Source organism: Brachypodium distachyon, chromosome 5 (genome assembly GCF_000005505.3).
Source record: "Brachypodium distachyon strain Bd21 chromosome 5, Brachypodium_distachyon_v3.0, whole genome shotgun sequence".
Taxonomy (NCBI): Eukaryota; Viridiplantae; Streptophyta; class Magnoliopsida; order Poales; family Poaceae; genus Brachypodium; species Brachypodium distachyon.
In genome coordinates this window covers 2784159-2807584 of record NC_016135.3, presented here as the reverse complement: position 1 = coordinate 2807584, position 23426 = coordinate 2784159, and the positions used below count along the sequence as shown (strand labels likewise).

General features: G+C 42.8%; 1 protein-coding gene across 9 annotated transcripts; it reads right to left on the bottom strand.

The window, feature by feature from the left end:
• Positions 1–3340: 3340 nt before the first annotated feature.
• Positions 3341–14155, bottom strand: LOC104585272. Of its 9 annotated transcripts, XR_002960715.1 has the most exons (5): positions 13418–14155; positions 12678–12763; positions 4840–4971; positions 4327–4365; positions 3341–3626 (listed from the first exon to the last, which is right to left on the bottom strand). XR_002960715.1 is itself a non-coding variant. In XM_024455420.1 (3 exons), exons 1-3 carry the CDS (start codon positions 13772–13774, stop codon positions 3620–3622), a joined length of 450 nt encoding a protein of 149 aa, XP_024311188.1. In that variant the 5' UTR covers positions 13775–14155; the 3' UTR covers positions 3341–3619. The 9 variants fall into 9 exon arrangements, 5 of the variants coding, with proteins under 5 accessions (XP_024311188.1, XP_024311187.1, XP_024311186.1 ...); XR_002960714.1 differs by lacking the exon at positions 4840–4971; XM_024455420.1 differs by lacking the exons at positions 4327–4365; positions 4840–4971.
• Positions 14156–23426: the final 9271 nt, after the last annotated feature.

Genomic DNA, 23426 nt, shown 5'->3' with positions numbered 1-23426 from the left:
TCTATGGGTCCCTCTGAGTCGAGTCTCCGTGGATTCGGAGATGGATCGTCCATGGACGTCTCTTCCGTGGATTCGGGGAGCGCTTGCGTCGCAAATGTGGAATGCCACCTGGGGTATCAGAGACTGGACTAGTTTTCCTGTTTAGTAGCTTCTAGTACAACCACATGGTAATATGGGCTCTGCCAGGATGGATGTAAGACATATGATCCTGGATCCGAGGGATTGTGCAGATGTAGCCGTGTAGGTGGGAACGTAGGTCCCTCAGCTGGTCTGGGTGATTATGGTCTAAAAATTCCTGTAATCGATGCCATTGCTACTCTACCCTGAGGACAGCAAGGGATTAACACGTCGATTTCTGTGGGGAATGTGTACAACCTCTCGAGAGTGTCAAACTAAGTGTTTAGCCGTGTCCCCGGTTACGGACAATTATGAGCAACTAGATACGGGGGTTGTAAGGAAAGTCTCACTCATTCCAATTTCTTAAATAAAATGAATGGTTTGAACAGGGTAGGAGCACTTGATGTATCTACTCAATGTGCTCTAGGATAATAGGAGCATGAGTGTTTCTACCTCGTGTCCAATAGTGATAAAACTATTTGTTGAAAAAGATAGGATGAAACGTTGATGCTTTTATGCAAATAGCCAAACCCCTACCTTGCCAAATAATGCATATACTTGTTAGGTCTGTTATAACCCTTTAGTGAACTTGCCAATACATTCAATGTATTGACTCCTTAGTGGCTGCAACGTTTAAATGTTGCAGGTGAACCAGGTGAAGAGTGAGGTACGAATAGTTAGGGTTACGAGTTTACATTCCAACATGTTTCGATTGTGTAGTTGTTATGGGACTCATGCATCTTCTGCTTTCCGCTGCAAGATTTTATTTTCTTTTGAGATAACCCATGAGGTTATGCAATATGTAAGTTACTATTAAATTCTCGATCAATGCGATGTAATATACTTTTGACCTTTGTATCTTGATATTACATCTTGAAACTGTGTGTGCTAGCGAGTCGATCCAGAGACTAGCACAAATAAGCATAGAGATCGAACCCTGTACGGGGGGGATTGCTTCAGTAGAGTAGCAACAGCATCGATTACAAATAATTTCAGAACATAATCACCTAGACCACCTGAGGGACATGCCCCCACCTACACTGCTACGTACCGATGTCACCTCGGATCCAGGTTCATATTTCTTACTCCATCAAGCCAGAGCCGATATTAGCATGTGGTTGTACTGGAAGCTACTAAACAGGAAAACTAGTCCAGTCTTTGGTTATCCCGGGTGGCATCCCACAGTTGCGACGCAGGCACTCCCCAAATCCACGGAGAGACGTCCATGGACGCTCCCTGAATCCACGGAGAGATGACTCAGAGGGACCCACAGAAAAGGACCTGACGCCGCATGACATCTCAAAAATGAATCAAAGCCGCCCCCAGGATGGTTCATTAAAGTTGTTTTAGCCAGGTTTCCAAAATACTTAACACTTATCAGTTTCATGGTAATTGAGATTCCCTCCCACGTATACTAACATAGCATGGCTAAGCGTATATCTACACACGATGGATATGGGTGGAGGGGTAATGGCAAAGGTACCCTACACTACTAGGACAAGCATAGATACCATAGATACAAATAATATCCCTAACAATGCAATCTACACAACACTAGTGCATAAGTATTTAAAATAAGGAATGTACTGGGAATTTATGATCAAAGTGAAACTTGCCTTGATAGTAGTTGGCGTTCAAGCACTCTTCAGAATAACACGGTTCGCTCTTCGAGTAAACTAAACGAAGCAATAAAAACATCCATATACAAACAGCACAAGCAAAAACATATGCCATGATCACTACAAGGTTTTCACCCTTGTGCCACGGAAATGTTAGCCACAAGATGAATTCGGATGCAATACATAGGGTATACTGCAACATTATTCGGTGTTGGTTGCGATATGGGGTCTGGTGGTTGCAATAGCGGGTAATGTTGCAACGGATTTGTATTGTTGTGTTTTCAATTATTGGGGTTGCGATAATTATGACATATCGCCCCGATAGATGTTTGCGTTGCCTTACGTTCTGCGTTATTGCCACTTGTTATGTAAGGGTTGCAAAAGAGCATTTGATACAGCAACAATTGTTGGGCGTTGCGAAGGACCTATTCGATATAACAACGCCAACGGTACTTGCTGCAAAAGGATTTTCTATGGCAACCAATATTTCCTGGTTGCGAACGACCCATTAGAAATAGCAACGTAAAGCTGAATGGTGGCAAACGCTTATTGGATATAGCAACCAAAATCAGAATCGATGCAAACGTGCCATTGGAAATGGCAACATGACGTAGTCGTTGCAGAAACATATTTTTTATACCAACGCAACCCTTAATGGATGCAAGAGAGTTTTCGATATAGCAACCATGCTCTTACTGGGTTGCAACAATCGAAGTTCTATTGCAACACATGTAAGCGGCCGCTATTTGGTAAGGAAAAAAAAAGAAAAATTCCCAACCCTTTTTTTTATATGGGACCGAATCGAGTTCTGGTGTCCACCAAGTGGAGAAACGGCGGGGAGATAACGGAGACAGGCGCAGTGTGCCGGCGGAATTATGAATTAGTTGCACATTTGTGAACATGACATTAATTTGATCTGCGAAGGCACATATTTACGAAGGTCATCCCGTTCGTGTTTGCCGGAAGCCCGCAACTGGCCCAGCCCAACTGACGCACAGCCCAGTTGAAACAAATGTTCAAGAACAGGCCCAACGACGTAAACAGGATAAAAGAATTGTTTTCCCCTCAATAGCAAGCAAGAATTGATAGCTCAGGTGGCTAGCAGGTGCATCCTTATGGGGAAGAGATAGGTTGTGAGTTCGATCTGTGCTTCTCGCGAATTATTTAGTTGTGGGTCTTAATTTTTCCAGAACAGCAGCTGAACCGACCGGTTTGGCCTAAACTGTCCAGTTCGCCCGTTTTCAGTAAAACCGCCCGATTAACCCGGTTTTCTCCGGTTCATTTTTAAAGAACAGCACGTACAAGGCACGCACACAGCCTTCTTGTCTAACCCTGACTATACAATGTGTGTCCAACACCTATTAGGATTGCTCATGTGAGTATACCTAGATGCAAACTAGAATTTGTGTCCAACACCTATTAGGATTGCTCATGTATACCTAGATGCAATTTGTGTCCAACACCTGTTAGGATTGCTCATGGTACTGCATCTATATATATTGAACAAACTTGCTTGTAATTAAACAGCAACCCAGAAAATCGAGAGGAGAAGAAAAGCAGACGCACGTACGATGACGACGCCTCCCGCAGGAATCGCACGCCCATGTATGAGATCGATTATCCATATATGTTCTTGAATATATGATTACAGCCCTCTTCGGTTTACAGTTCATAGGAACAGGAACTGAATAGAATGCCCGGACCACTCAAATCCTATGGAAACGTACAGGACTTCACTAGCTGTTAGCACCTTTAATTAATTGCCTCAACTAGCAGTTAGCTTTGAACCCAGCTCACGAAGGAGTAATCGAAGGGGCTTCATGAATCGCTAGAAGGACTTCACAGGTACCCACCGGACTAGATGTAGCCAGCTTAACTTTGAATTAGCACCTGAAACCGCCCCCAAAAAGAACATCTTGGTCAAAACTGGATGCTCCAAATATATTCACATCTCCCTTACTGAAAGTAAGTGGCAACTTAAAACTACTGCTACGATTTTGTCTAATTCAATTCCTACTGTAGCCAGGTAAATCTCAGCAACCAATTTTACATCCAATAGCATTTCGCCATGTTTGGAAAACACAAAGTTCAGATAAAAAAGGGGTCTGTCTAGTTGACAGGCGCGTGTTTTTGTGTTTGAAAACAGGTGCCTGTTTTCAGTGTAAAAACCAGGCGCCTGGTTTTGTTACTGAAAACAGGCAGATTCCTTGATCCATAGATTTATAATCTAATGGCCAAATACAAAAGACACTTCCTGTAAGTCCTCCCTCCAGCCTATTACTACAAAATAAGCAACACATACCCCCATGTGTAGCCCCAAGAAAATATAACTTCAAAATTTGTAATAACGGATCCCCAGCAGCATAATTATGTGCATGTTATCATAACAAAGACCCTCAATTCTGGTCCACCACATATGTCACAAAACAGAATAAAACTAAGTACCACATGACTGATAGAAAAAGAGACTACTACTAGGATGGTGGTCTTGGAAGGATTCATTTTTCTGAAGGCATGTTGCCCCATGCTGATGTTGGGCTATGCAGATAAAAATAGAGAAATCGATGCCAGATGAGCCTGACCAAGTTACCTCTTAAATCTCAGCTCAAAGAAACACTACATCATTCCCCTGCATTTGTTACACAAGACACATTTTAGGCTTGGTGGGCATTCAGCAAAAAGAAACATCATTGTTTACATATACAAATTAAGTTATAGAAGGTATGAAAGTGTACTGCTCAAGCAGAAACATGCATGTATCATTAGCAATAAAAAAGCTTCCATGATCTATGAGATGGCAATATAAACAGCTTCGAAACATACTGTATAAATGAATATACAAGCCGCAGTTTCATAAAACTTGCAATCAGTAAAATATGGGCGCAATTTGAACTTAACGGTAGTGCAAAATTAAACAGATTACATAAAAATAAATTACATGCCACAAATTAGGACGGGTAGAATTTGAATTAAATGGCACTACATATTCAAACAGTTTTTTTGCTTCTAAATTGAACAGATCAGGGTAAGAAACATAACTCTCTACAGAAATGAGTTATAATTCACAGGAAAAGAAAAGCTAGTACTAAGACAAAAAACTGACCAGGTCTATGAATTTGCTGGACTGATACATTTCTCTCAATGGTAAAGCAGGTTGTTCAGATAGTATCGCCCGTAAAGCTAGCTGTTGAGAGAGTGAATTAATAGAAACTCTGTCCATTTTTCTTTACCAGCACTATGAGTTTCAACCCAAATAAGTATCAACCCAAATAAGTTTGTCAATATATATATGGTTAATTTACATATTCACATTCATTAATTTGAGAAGAGGGAAACATTTGTTTGGCATGTGTTAAATCAGTTGGTCGCTCTTTTTCCATCACTGCAGGAACTGTAAATTAAGATTTCACACGATGCTGATAGGAGTTGGATGCTATTGCCACATACAGATGAAGCGTGGCAAGCTGGTTTCCAGCAATTCATTGAGAAAGAATTTCAAGGGAACTATCCAGGCCAGACTGCGGCATGTCCATGTCGTAGGTGTCGTTGCCTACTGTACATAACAAAAACAGAGGTTGAACAACACTTGCTGACAAAAGGGTTTGATAAGGATTTTATTAAACAGAAACGTCGCATTGCGGAACCTATGGATGATGATTGTGACTTCAGTGAAGCCGAAGCACGAGACGATTCAGGCTCTACCAAAGATCTTCTTACATCACTAATCAGTGGTGCTATAGATGGAAAAATAACAGGAAGTGGTGATAAGGAGGAGCCAAATGAATCTGCAAAGAAATTCTTCAACTTAATGCAAGAAGCGAAGAAAGAATTGTACCCAGATTGCAAGGAGGCTACCAAAGTATCTTTCATTGTCAGGCTATTTCAGATTAAGTGCATGTTCGGTATTAGCAACCAAGGCATGGAGCAGATACTTCACTTGTTCAGTCTTTTGCTCCCAGAATGACATTGTGTTCGAGATAGCTTGGATAAAGTTCGAAAAGTAGATCGAGATCTTGGTCTGGACTACGAAAAGATTCATGCTTGTGTGAATGACTGTGTGTTATTTCGTGGAGCCTACAAAGATATGGACGAGTGTCCAACATGTGGGGAGAGTAGGTGGAAAACGAGAGATCTTGATGGAGCAAAGAAGCCGCTTCCTTGTAAAATACTTAGGTATTTTCCACTTGTTCCTCGTCTGCAAAGATTATATATGAATGAGATCACATCGTTGCATATGCGTTGGCACAAGGAAAAATTAGTGCAGGATGGGAAAATGCGGCACCCAGCCGACTCGCTGGCATGGAAGCATGTTGACGAGCAGTATAAAGAATTTGCATTGGATCCACGTAATGTTAGGTTGGGACTTGCATCAGATGGCTTCAATCCTTTTGGAATGCTCAATGTGACTTACACTACATGGCCGGTGATCCTAATTCCTTATAACCTGCCTCCTTGGTTGTGCTTGAAACAATCTTACTAGATGATGTCCATGCTGATACCTGGGCCTAAATCTCCAGGAATGAATATTGATGTGTATTTGCAGCCTCTGATCGATGAGCTTAAATTGCTATGGGAAAAAAGAGTTGAAGCATGGGATGCGAAGGTGAAGAAGAATTTTACTCTACGTGCACTACTGCTTTGGACAATAAACGATTTCCCTGCATATGCGATGTTATCTGGTTGGAGCACGAAAGGCAAGTTTGCTTGTCCTTATTGTCACCAGTATACTGATCACCTTTGGTTAAAATTTGGTTCGAAGCATTGCTACATGGGGCATCGCCGTTTTTTGCCCTTGGACCACAGGTGGCGAAGAAACAAGGACAACTTCAATAACAGGTATGAAACCAGGGAGCGTCCGGTGCCGCTCAGTGGTGAAGAGGTATTGCAGCAGTACACTAGTTTTGAGCAAGTAACTTTCGGAATTGGTTCAAGGAAGAGGAAGCAGCGTGATGAAGATAATAGGTGGCACAACTGGAGGAAGAAGAGTATTTTTTTTGTGCTTCCTTATTGGAAATCATTGCTTATACGTCATAATTTAGATGTGATGCATGTTGAGAAGAACATATGTGAGAGCTTGATGGGGACATTGCTTGGTATAGATGGTAAATCTAAGGACGGTGAGAAGACTCGACTTGATCTGCAACATATGGATATAAGGACGGATATGCATCCAGAGATCGCCGATGGTAAATACACTTTGCCGCCAGAGTTGTACTACTTAGAGAAAGAAAAGAAGCAAATCATGTGCAAATTTCTACAAGAGGTGAAGATGCCAGATGGTTATGCCTCAAATATCAGGCGATGTGTTGACGTCGCCGGTTGCAAGCTTGTTGGAGTTAAAAGTCATGACTACCATGTTATGTTACAAAAACTTATACCCTTGGTGGTACGCCATATATTGCCTGAAGTTACAGCGATCCCATTGATCCAGCTTAGCAGCTTCTTTAACTCAATATGTTCGAAGGAGCTGGAGGTGGCTGAACTCGAAAAACTTAGCAGTTTGATTTCAGAGACCCTTTGTCGCTGAAGCGACCGCCCCCGTAAAAGGGTTCGATCTCTGTGCTTTAATGCTAGTCCCTGGATTGACTCACTAGCACACACAGTTTCAAGATGTAATACCATAGAACAAAGGTCTCAATATTACAACGTATCATCCAGAATATAAAAGGGTACTTACAACTCGCATAACCTCACGGGTTAGCTGGAAATAAAACAACTGTTTAGCAGCGGAAAACGGAAGATACAAGGGCACATCAACACCACGGTGAGAGCGTGTTGGAATGTAAGCCCGTAACCCAAACATGCAGAACGTACATCTTACTCGTCGTCGGAGCTTCCTGCATCATTAAACGATGCAACCACTAGGGTCAATACATTGAATGTTTTGGCAAGATTCACTAGGAGTTATACCAGAGCCTACCAAATATATGCATAATGTGGCAAAGTGGAGTTCAGGCTATTTGCATAAAAGCTTAGTTATTGAATCCTATCTTTTATTCAAATAGAATTTTATCACTATTGGACACGGGGTAGACACACCCATGCTCCTATTATCCTAGAGCACATTGATGTGGATTCATCGAGTGCCCCTGCCCTGTTCAACCATCCATTTTATTTAATAAGTTAGAATGAGTGAGACTTTCCTTACAGCTCCACATCTAGTCGCTCAAATTGTCCGTTGCCGGGGACATGGCTAAGTACTTAGTTTTGACGCTCTCGAGAGTTTGTACACATTCCCCACAAGAAACCGACGTGTTAATCCCTTGCTGTCCTCAAAGTAGAGTAGCAATGGCATCGATTACGAGATTTTCAGAGGTAATTTCCTAAACCACGAGAGAATCACGCTCCCCCTACACGGCTACCTCAGTACAATTCTTCGGGTTTAGGTTCATACAACTTACTCTTGTCTCGCTAGAGCCCATATAGCATTGTGGTTGTACTAGAAGCTTCTAAATAGGAAACTAGTCCAGTCTCGGTTACCCCAGGTGGCATTCCACATTTGCAACGTAGGCGCTCCCCGAATCCACGGAAGAGACGTCCATGGACGATCCATTCCTGAATCCACAGGAACTCGACTCAGAGGGACCCATAGAAATGGACCTGACGCCGCTAATCCTCAAAATCTTCAAAGCTGCCCACCCAGGACGGTTCATTAAATTAATTGTTTTGCCTTATTTCTAACAAAACATTTCATATCGCCAAAGGCATAACAATATCATAATGTAGTTATTTCCCCCACGATACTACCATAGCCTAGCATTCAACTACAATCGATGGCAATTTGATAGCAAGGTAATGGCGAGGGTAAACTATACTACCTAGGATTTATAGCTAGCATAGAAGTACGAATAATATTCCTGATGCATCTAATAAAACATCTAGTGCATAGTTAAAATATTTAGGAGAATGATCAAAGTGAACTTGCCTTGTCCAAGATTGTGGTAGTTCTCGCACTCTTCGCAACAACAATGATTACACTCCACACAATCTAAAATAAAAGGAACACACACAATAAACACAACACTCAATACAAAATCATGCCATGATGCATATGCTATGATGATGCACAACGAAGGTTACTTCTAAAGTAAAAAGTTTCGTTTCTGTTTTGAAATTTTTTTCAAATGATTTGGACAGATTATACAACATCAAAGTGGTAATTAATATGCATGGTACATGGATAGGGTTTAAAACAAAAGATTGTGCGGCTTTTGCAACATAGAACAATATTTAAACTTGTATGCCACAAATATACACAAAATAATTTCTTTTTTGATCCTAATGGACAGAGAACAAGCTTAAATAATTTTATAGCAAGCTAACATGCTCAAATCTATTTTGAAACAATTCATTTGAAATTTAAACCATAAACCACCATTCTGTAAATAGCTACTGTCTAAGTTATTCAAAACTGAAATTAAACAGTGCCAAAATATTCTACACGTTGTGACGATTCCAGAAAGGTGCGGAACACAAAATTTGGACAAACGGTTTGAAAGATATAAAGGTTTGAAGTTGTAGGGTCTTTTCTGCAAAAGTGCATTATCCACTTCGGCCGAATATAAAATAAAACAAAATCTCGCCACATGGCGAAACCTGACTGGCTCGGTTCTAGGGTTCCGGCCGGCGGGCGAGCTCGCCGGCGGCGGCGCGGGGCGGGGCGGCGCGGGTGAGCGGCGCGAGGCAGCGCGGCGCGGCAGGTGGCGCGGTCGAGCGCGCAGGCAGCGGCGGGCGGCGGCGGCGCAGGGGCGCAGCGCGGGCGGGCGGGCGGAGCGGTCGGAGCGGGCAGAGGCGGCGCGGGCGGGCGGCGCGGGCAGGCGGCCGGAGGCGGGGGACTCGGGCGGCGGCCGGTGCCGGGGAAGATGGCCGGCGCGGGCGGCCGGAGGCGGCGGCGGCGGCCAAACGCAAAGGTGAGCGCGTCACGGCGTTCGAAACGGGAAGAGGAGAGAGGCTAGGGGGGTGGCGCGGGCGGAAGCTCACCGGAACGACGGCAAAACGCGAAGAACGGCGACGTCCGTGAAGAACTTCGGCGAGAAATTAAATCCTAACCGATGCGAAATTGGGTGAGCGGTTTGGGGGAATTGGTAGAGAAGTTCGGGGGCTTCGGTATGACGCGCGGGGTTTCGCATTTGGTGGTTCGTGCGCGAAGAAAACGGAACGGAATCGTGGGCAGTTCGCGGGGCGTGCTCTGCGTGGACTCCGGAGGAGACAGTTGGAGAAGATGACGTGCGGGGTCCACCGGTCAGTGAGAGCGGGCGGCTCAGGCGGGGCCGAGCCGGTCCGGTTCGGCCGGGTTTTCTTTTTCTTTTATCTATTTTCTGTTTTTGAACCTCAAAATTGATTCGGAGTTCCAAATCACTCCAAATAAAATGCAACAAAATTTGTAAAATCATATTTTCATATGATCTAACTTTTGGAGCAAGAATTTTCTCAAAATAAAATATTTAAAAATACATTTGCTTATAAAATGGCTTTTAGGACCCTTAGGCTATCGAATCAAATTATTTTTTCAAAATACTTTGAAAAGCCAATTTATGGGATAGCTCTATATATATGCATTAAATCCCTTTTTACCACAATACCCTCATGGGTTAAAAATGCAAATACTCAAGAGCAAGATCAAAGCCCAAATCGAATAAAAGCATTTGAGCAAAAGGGTTTTCTTTTCTGGGCAAAATCTTGGGTTTTGAAAGTGATCGAATCCAAGGGTGACATGATGCTCATGATATGCAATGCATATGAAGGGTTTTGGAAATTGGGATGTTACAGTCGCTTAGAGATGATATTCCCACCAGCGTTTTTTGATACTATGGTGCATTTACCAGTTCATGTAGCTGAAGAGGCTAGACTTGGAGGCCCGGTTTGCTATAGATGGATGTATCTAGTAGAAAGGTATCTACGTACCCTGAAAGGCTATGTGAGGAACAAAGCGCTGCCAGAAGGTTCAATAGCAGAGGGATATATCTCGGAGGAGTGCACTACATTCTGTTCTCGGTTCTTTGATGAGATTTCTACAAAGGAGAACAGGGCAGATCGTCATGTATAGAGCGCTGATGAACCACCTTCTGGGCTAAGTGTATTTGGGAAATTGGACTTTCGATCGTGCCATAGTAAGTCTCGAGACTGTATCTGATTCTGTCTTGCAGAAGATGAGGTACTACATACTTTCAAACAGTGAAGAGACCAACGATTGGATAGAGTAAGTTTCATGTGAAATTTTTATTATTAGAAATTTCTAGTATTTATGTGCTGACTATAAATTTAACTGAGGAGATTATTAACAAATTTTCAGACAGCATATGGCTGAATTGAGGAAAACCAGCACGCACAAAGTTGAAGAAAGGCACCAGAAACAATTTGTGTCTTGGTTTGAACGTAAAGTGAGCGATATATCTCGGATCATTTGTACCTTGTCAATTTTTTATGTATATTACTAATATATTTCACATGTAACTGCAGATTAGGATACTGCATGAACAGGGAGAAGTCGATGAAAATCTATATAATCTATCTCGTGGTCCAGATCATCGAGTTCGTGTGTCCAATAGGTGTGTCATTAATGGCTTTCTCTTTCGGACCATTGATCTAGAGAAATCCCTAGTCACTCAGAACAGTGGTGTTGTTGTCATGGGTGATGGCATGGAGTGGTACGGAGTTCTTAAAAGAATCATTACCCTTGAATTTCCTGACGAGAAGGAAGTCGTATTGTTCGAGTGTGAGTGGTTTGATGTTCCTGGAGCAAATAGGACGAAATCAAGAGGGTTCAATAAAGATCAATATGGGATCATCGATATTGATACCACTTTGCGTCGATATGCAGACGAGCCATACATCCTGGCCACACAGGCTGAGCAGGTGTGTTATGTGAAAACCGCTAAGAGAGCTAATTGGTGCAGCGTCCTTAGACTGAAACCTAGGAACCTGTTTGCAATGCCTGAAGGAGAAGACAGTTCTAATATTGTTGCTGATACCGATGCTGACTCACTCGTAGTAGGAGTGGAACATATGAATGTTCAACATAATCAAGATGAGTTGACAGTTTGGCGTAGGACCGACGTGGAAGGGGTCAGTGGTGATGCTTCAGTTATTGAGAATGCGGGTGCTTCACCCATGCCTGACCCTGGTGACGAGGACATAGCAGACGAAGACCTTGATCCTGACGACACCTACATTGATGATGGAGTTGTCGCTCCAGTCGATATCCAAGACGAAGATGACCAAGATTTTTTGTGTAAATCTTAGATTGGTTGGCATTTCTTTTGAGTTTCGAGTTGACAGTTTGAAGTCTTTAAGGATATCTTTACTTTTAATTAATCATATAAACCTTTCATATATTTTTTGTGTACACCATTGACTGTTCTGCATTTCGACGAGGCAAGAGCCCAATCTACTAGCAAAAAGGGCCGGTTAAGAAAAAAGGCCTGTTTAGATCTAAGCTTTTCATATATTTTTTGTGTACACCTTATACTGTTCTGCATTTCTATCAAGGTTTTTAAGTTGACAATTTCAGAAATGGACGAGACTAGGCAACCTATATATTAGAACTAGGTAACCTATATATTAGAACCTGGTAACCTATATATTGCAAAAACAGATCTCTTTTTTTCTGCAAAAACACTGAGAAAACCAGATTCCCACTCCTGTATATCAGAACAAGGTAACCTATATTTTTGGTCAACACCAAAAAACAGGACTTCCATTTCCTCTTTCACATGTTTTTCCTGGCAAAAAAATAGTGACCATCTGTTTAGTAATCTTATTTCAACCATAAAAGGCTAATGGTCTTTCCAGTGATAACACACCTCTGAATCTCCAAAAGCAGCATCAACATCATCAAATCTAGTTTGGTATTTCTCGTAAAAAACAGGTGGCTTGTAGCCTTTTTTGAACCATGGATCTTTTAGTTGAGGGATAGTTTGCGGCCATGTAAGAAAAACTTACAGTAGAAGGATTAGGATCAAGAATTCTGGCAATCTTTTAGCTCCATCAGAAAACCAAGAGGGACAAGTAAATTGAGCTCCAGAGATCTGTCAAAAGAAAGAGGTTAAATGAAAAATATAGTTACAACTCATAAAAGGGAGTTGGTCCGTGATTTCAATCATGAAACCATAAAGTTACGAAAACAGTAAACAAAGAACCAACCATTGTTGGCCAATAATCACAATACTACAAATAAGTTCAGTTATAGGAAAATGATTTCTGAAATCGAACAGCACCCAAAGCTTTAAAATTGTACTCTATATTGTCCTAAATTCCTCAAAAAGTGCTTATTAAAAATCATGGGCATCGCACTTATAGGCTCCACAGTTACAATAACAACCAATAATATCAGCAACTACAGTCTTGAGTCACATCTCCTTAGGTTCAAAACTCTTGAAATAAACCTGTAGCGCTTGACGTATTCTAATGACCAAAACCAAGGAATTACAGTCTTGAGTCACATCTTCTCCGAGTATAATTTTTTACTATGAACTACAACTACTACGAAACAATAGTTTCAGACCACACATCGCGGAAAGGAATCGATCAAATTCATAGCCAGAGGGATTATGCCGACGACAACATCTTTACGTTAAACATGCAGTTTCACCAAAAGTAATTATTTTATCAAGAAATTACTAATGATTGAATTACCGTAGGAGCTATCTGAGACGGGGTGGGGTGAGGGTGTAGATGGGTACCTTCAAGCGGCGGTGCTTGGCGGCCTTCTCGTGTTTAACAGTGCTCACGACCCTGTCGTCACGGGTGTGAGGGTAGGCGAACGGGGCGGCGTCTCCTCGCCTTGGGTAGCGGTGACGCGGGGAAGCAGCCGGGACCTCTGAGGCTGCAGCGTCGTCCTCGAATGAGAAAGGGAGGGGGGCGAAGGGCAGGGATCTTCGGCCTCGAATGAGAAAGGGAGGTGGGCGCATACGAGATCGGAGAGGAGAGAGGCCGAGATTGGGGATGGCGGTGCAGCGAGAAACTCCAATACAATCAAGCTTCAGGAACTCCAACGCGAAATTGGGAGAGGAGAGACGATTCGGGGAGGAGTTAACCATGGCTTCTGCCGTCGCCGGCCTTCGGGTATGTGTTTGACGTGGCCCTCCGGATCTGAGTTTGGAGGGACGGAGGTTGGAGAGGACGGGAAGGAGAGGTGACCCGGCGGCGCGATGGCCAGATCCGGCAGGTGGGAAGCGATCGGCGCCCGCGCAGCTCGAGGAGACGGGAGGCAAGGAGAGCAGTGGGAGCAGAGGAGGGGAGGCCGTGGTGGCCCTGCCGGTTGGGGTGCCTAGCTCTGTGGCGACGCGGCCGATCCAGCGAGTAGGAGTTTGGGGAAGGGGCGGCGGCCGGTGAGGGAGAACTCATCGGCGTGAGGGAAACGAGCGGCGGCATTTTGTGCGAGACTGGGGATTCTACGAGATTGGGGATCGATTCTTTGAGAGAAAAACAACGTGGTCAGGAAAAAAAAACCGTGGGATAAGATGGAGGGTTCACGTGGGTGCCTTATGATTTTGGGTCACTGCCTTGTGGGGCCCACGTCTGGAGGGCCCACGCACCAGTGAAACACAATCGCAAAGAACAGGTAAAAAGCGATCGGAGTGAGAATCGGAGAACACCAGGATCAATTGTTCCATTGATTTATTTCACCCGTATGGATGTAGTCATTTTTTGGACAAATTGTGACGTGGGTTTAAGCTACTCTCTCCGATACATATTAGTTGTTGAAATATTACATGTATCTTTGTTTGATTGAACCAAATAGGATTTCTTCCAAGAGTTTGGAGTGGATGTAATTTTTCCTATAGAATGTATAGAATATAGTAAAATGAATCTTTAGTAAAAGTTCCTATATGGTTTGAGATAAATATAGAGCCTATAGCAACGAAGATTTTCCTATATGGAATATAAGTCATTCATGGGTAAACTAATCAGAAGTCTAAACCATCAAAATAAAACGGCAATCTTGTAAATTTTCCACTCATACAAAAATCCCCTTAGCAATAGTTAGTCAACGATACCAGGCTTGACCATGACAGTAAGACTAAGGTGTTGATTTCAACGATTAGGAGACGAAGATTTGATTGCGACCGGCTCTACAAATTTAAATTTTCCAACAGACTATAGGTGTACTCGTACGACGATTAGTATGATCCGTGCCGATGGATTAGTTTCTTTTGGGTTTCTCTGTTTCTTGGTGCATGCTGCAGTTCCTTCCGTTTCCTTTCTTTGGCGTATTTGTATGTGTTTGTTTTTCTTGTTATATAAATTTGACACCACCTCAGCTCCTTCGCTACGCTACCCAGACTCCCCCACCACACCACTGACACCCCGCCCCTCAAATTTTAGGGTCCTAAAATTTACCAACATCTTCAGTAGTACCCCTATTCCACACCCCCTATTTCGTTTATGACATGTGAGACCTACTTGTCAATGAGAGTTGTCTTTTCTTTTTATATTTTCTTTCTTCTTCTCCCTTTCTATTCATGATGCAGCCCAGTGCTATCTCTTCCCCGTTCCTATCAATCCCCACCATCGGCACAAACCACAAGCAGGAGGCCGGCCTGAACTGGCAGGGTTCGACGGGCAGAAGGGCTGGCCGGAGCTGGGCAGGGGAGCGGAGCCGGCGGAGGGCCCCATGGGCAGGGGAGCGGAGCCGTGGGGAGGGCGCCATGGGCAGGGGAGCAGAGCTCTTTCGTGCCGCCTCTGGTGATTTCCCGGCGTTTCTACCCCTCGCCGACCATGTTTATGTGGCTCGGTAGCTCGCTGATTTTTTGGGTCTTACCGGTGGCTCGGCTGTGGCGGAGACGGCAGAGGCGAGGTGGGTGGTTCTATCCTTTTGCTTCGTCGGCGGTGAGGTCCTACCGGCTGACCGGTGAGTTTGCTCCTTCTATTTCACTCGTTCGGTTCGTTTTGCTCTCTGGATGATTTGCTCCCCCTTTTGGTGTAGTTTTCAGTACTCCCTCTGTTCCTAATTTTCAGTACTCTCTGTTCCTAATTTTCAGTACTCCCTCTGGTATACTCCCTCAGTTTTGTCTTGCCCAAGAAAATTTTCAGGCCCACGACTTGCCGCCGGTTTTTCCATATAAAAGATCCATAACCACCCCGAATTATCTCCCCCGCCCCAACACTTTCCCTGCTAAACAAGCGCCGTAGGAGACGAGATAATTACGATCGAGAAGGCAAGTCTCCATCGCGTTCGGTTCCTCCTCTCTGCCCTGCTTGCTTCTGCTACCAAGGCTTCGATCCATGGCGTCTATCTCCAATTCTAGAAACACCGATGCCGACACAACCCGACGAGCTGGTACGGCCCAAACCCATGAGGTCGAATTTTAGGAAGAACCGATGATCCCAGGAGGCATAAGGTTTGTATCTGCCATAAAAACACTTTCCATAGTTTATCGCAAATTGATTCTCTATCTGGATTGTTGTTCTTTTTCTTTTCAAATCGATTGATCGTGACGTTTTTTGTCTGCTCGATCATTAGGTTTTCGATTTTCCCATCCATGGATCATCTAAATTTTTTCCCATCGATGTATGTCATATTCATCTATGTCGTATAGGACAGATTCGTGTATACTGCCAATCGATTGATGTGTGATTTTTTTGTGAACATATAGGGCACCCAAGTCAGGTGAGATATGGACTATAACCGTGCACTGCATGAGAGCACCAGGACTGCCTGAACGGATCGTCCGAGGACAAATTGACAAGTCCGACATATCATTTGAAGCCTTGGTAGGTTTCAAACAGCAGCTTGGGTATTCTGCCAGGGACTACCTATACTACAAAAAGAGACATGGCCGTGATATAGCAACTGTGGTAGCGATTGATTTCCCCACAGATGCAGTCCGAATGATGACGGAGCTGGCTGAAGAGAAAGAAATCAGGGCTATACTGAGAGCAGACGAACAACATGACAAGCATGTCCAGATTACACCCATTAAGCGTCCAAGGGAGGGTACGCCTGATGTCGATGATGATGCTCCTGGTTCTGATGAACCAATAGATGCCTATAAAGATTGGCTTCTCGAGAGGGAAACACAAGGTTTGGTGTTGCCATGCATATATATAATTATCTACACACTGTGCTTTAGTAGACTGCACTCTTCATGACGTATAGTTTGGACTTCGCAGATCTACATGATGAATTTAGGAGAGAAGCAATCACAACATACGAAGAATGGTTAAGGGAAGAAGGGCTTTTGGAGGAAATTAGTAATTATTTTGTACTTCGATCTTATTTCTTAATTATACAATATGTGAATGTACTAACTGTTTTTCTTTCAAAAACATTCAGTGGCTTACAAGACATGTGTTCCGACCGAAGAACCTACACAAGTAGATGACAACAGCCAAGAGAGCAATGAGAGCAAAGACAGCAGCACAACGCCACTGCAACAATGGCCAAGTCATGCTAGACACAACAAGGATAAGGCAAAAGGTTTCTAAAGCTTCCTCAATATATCTTTACTGATTTCTATAGTGCAATTTTTGGTTCTTCAACAATTAATTAATCTGCAAGTGCAATTCTGCATCTTTCATTTGATGTAGCTCCCAATATACGCGGATGAGGTACGTTGAAAGGGCTAGCTGCGTCACGAAAGAGATTGAAGAGTCGCACTCAAAAACTTTCAATTGAATTCTCCCCAAACCTTGGTGGTCTCTGTGGAGATAACGCACGAACATTCGTGGATGAGGTGGTGACGTACACCAGGTTATCTGCTCCACTAATTGGAGTTAAACGCTGGAAAGATATACACCAAGTCGTGAAGAATAAAATAGTAAATGATGTAATGGTATGTTCATAGTCCATCAGTTTCTGTTTATTCGATCATTTAAAATATTTGGTCTCTCATCTGTTCATTTTTGTACAGCGTGGATGGGACCTGGCGAACAAAGCCGATGCAAAGGAAATAATATTGTAGATTGCCAAAGAGCGCTACAAAGGATGGCGATCTTCTTTGAGTGCTACCTACAGAGCGTACAAGAATTACGATGACAGAATGAGACACACGCCTGAAGACCTACACATTCTGGAGTGGCACTATTTGATCCTCTACTTTGGATCTTCAAAATTCAAGGTCATCAACTTCTTCCTAAAATTAAGAACTCAAGCAGTCGTGCGGTTTTTGTTGCTTAACAGTAATTGTTCATTTGTTGCAGAGGGTTAGCAGCCAAAACTCCACTAATCGTAAACAGATAAAGACCCAACATGTGATGGGTTCAAAACCTTTCTCTCAGTGCAGCTGGGAACAAGTAAATATTAGTTGCATTTTTTAAAACTTCAGATTCAACCAACAGTGATATGTACTGACGTTCAATATTGCCTTCATAGAGAGATGAAAATGGTGTCGAGCCACGTCCCGTGGAACTTTGGCAAATCACTCACAGCAAGAAAGGAAAATGGTCAAACGACGTTTCTGAAAGAATTTATGTGAGTACAAAATTCTTCAAATTATTGCTTCACATTTAAATTCAAATATTCTTTCACAACATGACCAAAATTATGAAACGCACTTGTTTCTTTCCCTCGGTTAAATGCACGCGAAAAGTTGGGTGCGGCAAATTCAGAAGAGTTGCTGGAAGGAGAATCAAGAACGATGAGGCTCACAGCAGGTGAGGAAGACATTGTTTTGCAGTCTGCATACAAGGAGACAACAGGAACCAAAACAACCAAGTTACATGGTTGGGGATATTTGTCGACCTATCCAACCAAAAACCAACTGCTTCAAGAAAGACTGGAACTACAAGCCCGTGAGGTTGAAATATTAAAAGAAAAGCTTGCAAAGGAAGCTGCTGAAAGGGAAGCAGAGAAGGAAGACCTAAAAAAATCCATTAGAGAAGAAATGAGGCAAGAGGTTCATGCTTTGTTGGCTCAGCACGGGTTATCAACACTTGTCCAGAAGGTAATCAACTTTGATTTATTATGGCAATGAACATATTTAAATGGTTGTGATCCACTCCTATCCATATGAAAGCTATCTCACCTGCCCTTTTTTGTAAACATGTAGAGTGCCCCTGAAACCAACAATGCAGAACATGAAGCTGCAACCATTCATGAAACAGAACAACACACACAAGAACCATTGCCGAAGGTAATGAAATTGAAGAATGTTTGCAACAATCGTGGATTTACGCATTTCGTTAGAGCTAACAATGTGCACTGGCTATGTAATTTTGAAATCAGCATACGATTTTTAATAACTGCCATCTTGTTTTAAAGCGTAGAGTACCCCTGCAACCATTGAGGCAAGAGACCCTGCAGCTATGAAGACAACAGATACCTATGATGCAACACAACTTGAAGCTACAAAGACTAAGGATATAAATGATGCAAAGACAACAGGAACACACCCTCAGGTAATGGCATATAACAATGCTTCCAAGCATCAAGGATATATACATTTCAATATACAGTGTTAACATTATTCCAACAACTTTAAAATGCCAGAAGCAGCCAGCAATCACTGCCAAGACACAAAAAGAAAATATGCCACCCACAAATCGCAATACTAAATCTTCCAAAGCTAAAGGTCTAGCGTTCTCTAAGGAAGCAGCTAAGGGGCCACATCAAACATACATTACTCCACAGCATTTGGCGTTACAGCGTGCTAAAACACGATCAGCAAGCAAGTTCAAAGATCAGGTAACTAGAACTGTGTTTTCTAATGCAAATCAAACTTTGCATTGCCACTTCAGTTTTAAATTTTGCTGCTGCTTAATTGCAAGACATGTTCTATTTGGTTCATATATCTCTTCGACAGGACAATGAAGACCTAACGGGGCTAGATGTTCCACAATCACAACACTCAAGATTGGTGATCCCATGAAGGCTGCCATGTTGTTCGATTGGATGAGTGGACAGTAATTGCTAGGTTCCATAGCTTCATATATGCAATGTATTTATTATGGATATGATCGTTATGTCCATGAGATTGTAAGAGTGAATGCTAGATTTATTTCAACAGTGGAATATATATTTTTGCATCATTTCTATTATGGTCGTATAATTGCAGTTGAATTACCAGTTAAACATCCAGAACAATGCCGTTGCACCAGTCCTAGATCGTACAACGTCGTGCCATATTTCGTTGCGATGTAGAGCTTATAGCAACGTCACATTTTTTTTATGTGCTATCGGTGATCATTTTTTGTTTGAACCTGTAGCCACTCCTATAATTTTGTTGCCATAGCCCTTAGGGGCCTGTTGCCTCGCATCCCTCAGTTTGTTGTCCTAGCCTTTGCGCCTGTAGCCACTCCTATAATTTCATTGCCGTAGCCCTTTGGGCCTGTTGCCTCGCATCCTGGAGTTCGTTGCCCTAGCCTTTGAGCCTGTAGCCACTACTATAATTTTGTTGCACTATCCTTTGAGCCTATAGCCAGACTCTTAGAACATTGCGTTAGCCCTTCACCTGTAGCGATGCCATGTTCCTCGTGGTTATAGGCAGTCAGCCTACAGCAACGTGTCATATGACGTTGCGACAACATGTAGGCCTGTTGCGATGGCACATGGTCTGTGGCAATACCCTTTAGGCTAGTTGCGACGTGCGATGTGTCGTTGCCATACTATGTAGGCATGTTGCTACCTCTTATGGATCGTCGCGATATTCTTTATACCTCTAGCCACGAGTCTTATTTCGTTGTGATATCCTATATGACTATAGCCATGACTCTTGTTTAGTTGTGATATCCTATATGACTATAGCCATGACTGTTGTTTCGTTGTGATATCCTATACGACTATAACAACACCCAAGAGGGTTTCGCCACACCCATATATCGTTGCAAATTACTGTATTGCTACCATACTCTGGCGTCGCAATAATGCTTTTTCACAACTAGCATGGATTGTTGCCATTTGGCGTTATCTATAGCAACTCCGCAATACAACTTATGCATCGCAAAGATCGTTGCATAAATACCCTATTGTCACGCCTCCCTTAGTTGCAATAAAGCATGTGGTATTTCGACACCCTAAATTCGGTTGCATTACCATATAGCATCGGTGTTTCTTGCCAGGCCTACCAACGAAAATATTTAGTTGTGATTGCGCACTATTGCAACGAAAAACCACTTATTGCAACTAAAACCGGCCGTGGCTCCAGGGTGTACGCCTTGTAGTGGATGCAATGCAATCATGTGACATGGGTTGGTAGGTTTTTATTCCACAAAACGGGTTTCAGATCTTAATAGCTCACAAGGTTAATTTCTCTGGTCAAAAGGATTAAGCAATTCAAACGGGTGCCATTAGAAACAAGATTGAGGAAAGTCTCTGCTCTGTGGTTTGCTTGCAAGAGACAAAGAGGGATTGCTTTGGTAGCTCCTATATTCGCCAATTCCGCCCTAGGAGATTTGACAATTTTGTTTTTTCTCCTTCAGTTGGTCTCTCTGGTGGTATCTTGATTGTCAGGAATAGCTCTATTTTCACTAGGGTTCTTATTGATACGCGTTCCTTTGGTATCATTGTTCGATTTACTAAGGTGCAATCTGGGGAAACTTGGACCTTGGTTAATGTATATGGGCCATGTTCTGGGCCGCAGAGAGATAATTTTGTGCAATGGCTTTTCGACTTGGAAATTCATGACGTGGATAATTGGCTTCTGTTAGGGGATTTTAATTTCATTAGGTCCTCTGATAACAGGAATCAACCGGGGGGATATGAATGATATCTTTCTCTTCAATGAGATCATCACTCACCTTTGTCTGTTGGAACTTCCTATTAAAGGAAGGAGGTACACCTGGTCTAATATGCAAACTAATCCTCTGCTGGAACAATTGGACTAGTTCTTTACCTCTGCTGCATGGACCTCTGTTTACCGTGACACTGTGGTGCTGCCGTTGGCTAAGACTGCCTCCGATCATGTCCCCTGTGTTGTGGTTATTAATACATGTATTCCCAAATCGACTATCTTTCGGTTTGAGAATTATTGGGTTGAGCGAGCTGGTTTCTTGGAGGTGGTGATGGGTGCTTGGAATGCCCCGACTAGGAGGGATGACATTGCTTTGATCATTTCTGAAAAGCTTAAATGTGTTCGGTACTCGTTGAAGCATTGGAGCAAAAATATTTCTAAGATCAACACCTTAATTCATTAATGCAATAGGGTCATTTTTGTCATTGACTCTGTGGAGGATCAGAGGCTTCTGTGTACTGTTGAGAGAAATTTTCGTATTATTGTTCAACGACATCTTGCAAAGCTTCTTTGCTTCAGGCAGCTCTATTGCAGGAACGATGCACTATTCGCCGGGTTAAGTTGGGTGATGAGAAACTAAGTTCTTCCATGCTATGGCAACTAAAAGATTTCGCAATAACTCTATCACTCAACTAGTTTTGGATGATGGTAGGGTGGTCACTGATCACCATGAGAAAGCTGCTGCATTGTGGGCCTGTTAATGGTAGCGCATGGGAATGTCTTCTGGGCCTCAGATGGTTTTTAATCTGCAGCATATCATTCAGCCTGTTTTGGATTTGGATGGGCTTGTGGCCCCGTTTTGTAAAGAGGAAATTGATAGTATTGTGAAGAGGATGCCCATGGATAAGGATCCTGGGCCGGATGGATTTAATGGGCTTTTCATTAAGAAATGCTGGGGCATTATCAGAGAGGATTTCTATGCTTTATGCGAGGCTTTTTTCCATGGATCTTCATCTTTGCAATGTTTGAATGGGTCCTTGATCACTCTGGTTCCCAAGAAGAACTCGCCTGAATCTGTCAATGATTTCAGTCCCATTTCCTTGACAAATACTTGTCTGAAATTCTTGACCAAGATTGCTGCTGATAGATTACAGGGACAGATCTTGCAATGTGTGCATGCCAATCAGTATGGGTTTATTAAATCTCGTACTATTCAGGATTGACTTGCTTGGGCTTTTGAATATTTACACATCTGTCAGCAATCTCGAGAGAACATCATTATCTTAAAACTTGATTATGAAAAAGCTTTTGATACTATTGAGCACTCGGCCATTCTTCAGGTCCTTCAGGCTAAGGGATTTCCTGTTAAATGGATTGGTTGGGTTAAGGAAATTTTGTCTTGTGGCACTTCTAGTGTTTTACTCAATTGCACTGTCGGCAAGAGGTTCCACTGCCACAGGGGTGTCAGGCAAGGTTGAAGCAACCGCCCCCGTACAAGGGTTCGATCTCTGTGCTTTTACTGCTAGTCCCTGAATCGACTCACTAGCACACACAGTTTTAAGATGTAATATCATAAAACAAAGGTCTCAAGAATTACAACGCAATATCCAGAATTTAAGAATATTTACAAACTGGCATAACCACTTGGGTTAGCTCGAATTAAAACAATAGTTCAACAACGAAGAGCGAAAGATACAATGGCTACATCAACACCACGGTGAGAGCATATTGGAATGTAGGCCCGTAACCCCAAGGTAAAAACGTACTCTCACTCTTCGTCAGAGCTTCCTGCATCATCAAACGATGCAGCCACTAGGGTCAATACATTGAATGTATTGCCAAGATCACTAGCAGTTATATCAGAACCTACCAAGTACATGCATAATCTGGCAAGGTGGAGTTCAGGCTATTTGCATAAAAGCATCCTTATTTCATCCTATCATTTTAAACAAAATAGTTTTGTCACTATTGGACATGGGGTAGACACACCCATGCTCCTATTAGACTAAGGACATTGAGTAGACACATCAATGCTCCTAAACCCAAGTTCAAACCATTCATTTTAATTTAAGAAATTAGA

Excerpts from the sequence above, each read along its gene's own strand:
- LOC104585272 (XM_014896163.2), bottom strand. The coding sequence starts at position 13,774 with ATGGTTAACTCCTCCCCGAATCGTCTCTCCTCTCCCAATTTCGCGTTG. Across the intron at positions 12,764-13,417 it reads CCAAGCACCGCCGCTTGAAG|ATCTCTGGAGCTCAATTTAC; the intron begins GTACCCATCTAC and ends TTCTTTTGACAG. Across the intron at positions 11,903-12,677 it reads TTGATCCTAATCCTTCTACT|GTGTCGTCAGGATCAAGGTC; the intron begins GTAAGTTTTTCT and ends TCATCAATGTAG.